Genomic DNA, 4,170 nt, shown 5'->3' on the forward strand with positions numbered 1-4,170 from the left:
TACCATTGTTCAGGCGCGGTTTAGAATTGGTGAAACCACACGTGAAAACAGCGGCTAGGAACATTGCAAAGGATGTTGTGGGTAGAGTTTCAACGGCTGCGATGAATAAAATAGTGGGTGAACCCCAGGACGGCTCTGGTTTAGTATACATAGGTACAAATAATCCTAAAAGGAAACGGAAACGATCAGGAGTATTTCCTGCATGTACAACGTACACCCGCAACAAAAAGGCTTGCACTCCTGCTAGAAAGAAGAGAAGAGTATCACGAAGGAACGCTAACAACATATTTTGAACAGCTGACATGTCGTTTATCCATACTGCATCCGTAGAATGCGCCAAATCAGAACTGGATCTTTTTGAAATAAAGCCTACTCAGACCAGCATAGAAAAAAGCCTGTATGTGGAAGTACAACCGTTGGCCGCCATTTCGGAAACTTCACCACTCGAATTCTACATAGCAGGAAGCGGTGAACATTATTTCGATTTGAATAACACGCTGTTGTACATTACGTGTAAAATTGTTAAAAATGACAATACGCCGATTGCAGATGGAGCACGAGTGAGTCTAATCAACTACCCGATAGCGACACTGTTTAATCAGCTAGATGTTACACTCGGGGATAGGCTGATATCACAATCTAATAATCTCTACGCTTACCGAGCCTACATTGAAACACTGCTCAATTACAGCGCTGATGCTTTATCAACTCAGTTTACAGCCGGATTATTTTACAAGGATACTGCGGGAAAACATCAAGACAGAGTTTTGGATGGTGACAACACAGGATTTACAAAGCGGGCACATATGACAGCACGCAGTAAAACTGTTGAGTTACTTGGACATCTACATAGTGATCTATTTTTTCAGGACAAACTAATACTGAACGGTCTGGATTTGAAAATAAAGCTTACCAGAAATAAAGACACGTTTTGTTTAATGTCCGCAGACGCTGAACCGTATAAACTTCAAATTCTAAATGCATCTCTGTTTGTTAAAAGAGTCCAGATATCCCCGGCAGTGCGAATAGGTCACGCGCAAGGCCTTCTAACAGGCAACGCTAAATATGCCATAGAGCGCGCTAGTATGAAAGTGTTCAGCGTACCCACAGGCAGTCGTGTTTGCAATCAGGAAAATATATTCTTGGGACAGATTCCAAAGCTGGTCATTTTAGCATTTGTCGACAATGAAGCTTTTTCAGGCGCTTATGACAGAAATCCCTTGTGTTTCAAACACCATAATGTGAATTTTGCGGCACTCTATCTGGATGGTGAACAAATACCTGCAAAGCCTTTTCAACCTGATTTTGAACATTCTAACGCAGTGCGTGAATATATGTCATTTTTATTATTGGCACAGAAGAATTGTGGTGATTCTGGAATTATAATTAACAGAGAAGAATTTGTGGCCGGATATACATTATTCGCCTTTGATCTATCACCTGATCAGGAATGCAGTAGCCATTTTTCACTCATTCGTAGCGGTAACCTAAGGGCGGAAATACGTTTTTCGAGGGCCCTGGAACGCACTGTAAATTTGCTTGTCTATGGACTGTTTGAAAACATTATTGAAATTAATCAAAGACGGGAGGTTCTTTATGATTTTCTCTAAAACCTAACCATGAACACCTTAGAAATAACGCATATTTTACGCAGCGACCCATATTCCAGAGGTATATTCGTTGGTGTGTTCCCGTACGATTTACTACCAACCTCTAAACTGGACAGCGTACCAGCGGCATTCATTATAAATACGGATCCACATACATTATCCGGGGAGCACTGGCTGGCTGTTTATATTGATGATAAGAGACAGGGATATTTTTTTGATTCTTACGGACTAGCACCGACAAGTGAAATATTCCCTAAAGAAATACTGATATTTTTAAAAAGAAATGTTAAACAGATATTCTTTCAAAATGTTCAGTTGCAAAGTACTCTGTCTACAGTGTGTGGGGAGTTCTGTATTTTTTTTATTCATCATATGTGTAAAGGGATTGCTTTTAAAGAGCTTTTAAGCCATTTCACAAGTGAATTAAAACAAAATGATCGTTTAGTATCCCGTTTTGTGTGGCAATATATGCGTGGGTTAAAAAATAGACGTGTTCATAGCGTTCATGTACAGAGATGTACGGCGTGTTATCGTCATTAATATCTTGTTATGATTTTTCTTGATCTCAATAAAATCAGTTTTGTCTGTTACAATTAGTATGTATATATTTATTACTGATGACCCTCATGCACCTGTCTGACCACATCACAATGACCCTCATGCACCTGTCTGTCCACATTTACACAATGACCATCATACACCTGCCCGAACCCATCAAGAAAACACAAAAAAAAAAAAAAAAAAAAAGGTATAAAAAGACATGGCTCAAGACTAGGGGTCATAAGGCATCTCCTGGTTACAACTACATAATGAATACCCAAGACACAGATATGGTAAGTAATTCTAAATCATCATTCTTTTATATTTAAAATTGTATGTTTTTTAAAATATGAACGTCTATGGGATTGTTTTATTTCTAACTGTAGGGGACTGTAGTATAGACTGTATGCCATTTGTATTTGTTTTTATTTTCAACAACGTAGGGGTCTATTATATAGAGTCTGCACTGTTTGTTTCCGCGTCTTTCTGTTCTAAAATGTTACGTACTGAACATAGTTAGTAATGTTTTTAATGTATGCAAAATCCTTATCTATGCATTTGCGGGGGTGTTATGCTGTGCTTCTCCGTGCATGTTATAGCATAACATTTTTTTAAATATGCTGTGATGCTACAGCATCAATGGGATTGTTTTATGTCTAACTATAAGGGTCTGTAGTATAGACTGTGTGCCTTATGTTTTTTGCGTTTTATTTTTAACAACGTAAGGGGCTATTATATAGAGTCTGCATTGCTTGTTTCCGTGTCTCTGTGTTCTAAAACGTTACGTACTGAACATAGTAATGATTTTAATGTGGGCAAAATCCTTATCTATGCATTTGCGGGGTCTTATCCGTGTATGTTGTTTAATATATTTGTTATACTGGGGTTATATATGTTGTACATATGTGTTATGCTCAGCTTATCCTTGCATGTTATAGCATAACATTTTTAAAATATGCTGTGATGCTACAGCATCATACATATCACTGTGGTTGCTATACATTTCACTGTGGCTGATATGCATTTCACTGTGGCTGTTAGACATCTCACTATGCCTGTTTTGTCAAACAACTGATTGGTGTCATTAATTGTAAAATGCTGTCATAGTGTTCCCGTCATAAGTGTTCAAATACTTTATCGCGTTTCAGGGAAAAATCAGTCCGCCAACGAATGAAAATGGGTTACCCAGAAGGCTCACGGTCGCCTCACAAGGTTGTAAATTTTCTATGTTGATAAGTGTTGTTTAAAAATTCCAAATGTTTATTTTGGAGTCTTTTATGCATAAAATAAACTAAGTCTTATTGTATTTTATTTATTTAGGTCCTTTTAATACTGGAGTATTGGCTGACAGACCCACCAACATACATCCACGTAGACCATTAAAAACAGGTGTGTGTTTATATAATGTTATATGCTGTTGTATCATACCCGGTTTTATCCCTGTGATAATTATATTTCTATTTATTTTAGAAACATCCATAAAAAGTACAAAAACCTCAGAAGTTTCTGATGCATGTACAGGCATTAGCCGCTTACCAACGGCGGATCACGGTCGTAAGACATACAGCGCGAATGCCGGAGAACGCAGGGACTGCAACCCGCATAAATTAAAACAGGGTAAGTATACGTATGAGTTGGTTTTTATTTGTATATTTATTTACTACATAAATATAGTATTCATATCTGAGGGTCTGTTTTTAGGCTCTGTATGTACATTGATATATTAACATATTCATTTATTTTTTCTATACAGCATCAAAGTTGTCTTTAACCCGGAGCCGCTCTACAAGAGATATTACAGTCACACGTGATGACGAACAACCGTCAACATCTACCTCAGGGGTTTTAAGGCAGCGTCCATCTAGTGCGACATGTGTAGCAAAGGAGCCTCTACAAATACAGTCATTAAACACAACAAAACATACATTTTGGGGTAAGTCAGCTGTCACATCACCAGTCAATGTATCAGGGTGTCGACATTTCACTGTAGCATCAAATATACCTGTGAAACAATCCATTA

General features: G+C 37.8%; 1 protein-coding gene and 1 long non-coding RNA gene across 2 annotated transcripts; both read left to right on the top strand.

The window, feature by feature from the left end:
• The first annotated feature begins 302 nt into the window (after positions 1-302).
• LOC134566080 (uncharacterized protein F54H12.2-like) lies at positions 303-1,610 on the top strand. The gene has a single exon (XM_063425803.1). It carries the CDS (start codon positions 303-305, stop codon positions 1,608-1,610), a length of 1,308 nt encoding a protein of 435 aa, XP_063281873.1.
• Positions 1,611-2,374: 764 nt separating this feature from the next.
• LOC134593499 (uncharacterized) lies at positions 2,375-3,506 on the top strand. Its single transcript, XR_010089977.1, has 3 exons — positions 2,375-2,443; positions 3,299-3,362; positions 3,471-3,506. It is a non-coding gene; the product is annotated as an uncharacterized LOC134593499 (long non-coding RNA).
• Positions 3,507-4,170: the final 664 nt, after the last annotated feature.

The sequence above is a fragment of the Pelobates fuscus genome, chromosome 1 (genome assembly GCF_036172605.1).
Source record: "Pelobates fuscus isolate aPelFus1 chromosome 1, aPelFus1.pri, whole genome shotgun sequence".
Taxonomy (NCBI): domain Eukaryota; kingdom Metazoa; phylum Chordata; class Amphibia; order Anura; family Pelobatidae; genus Pelobates; species Pelobates fuscus.

What these genes read in the sequence shown, in the direction of transcription:
- LOC134566080 (XM_063425803.1), top strand. Translation starts at nt 303, where the DNA reads ATGTCGTTTATCCATACTGCATCCGTAGAATGCGCCAAATCAGAACTG.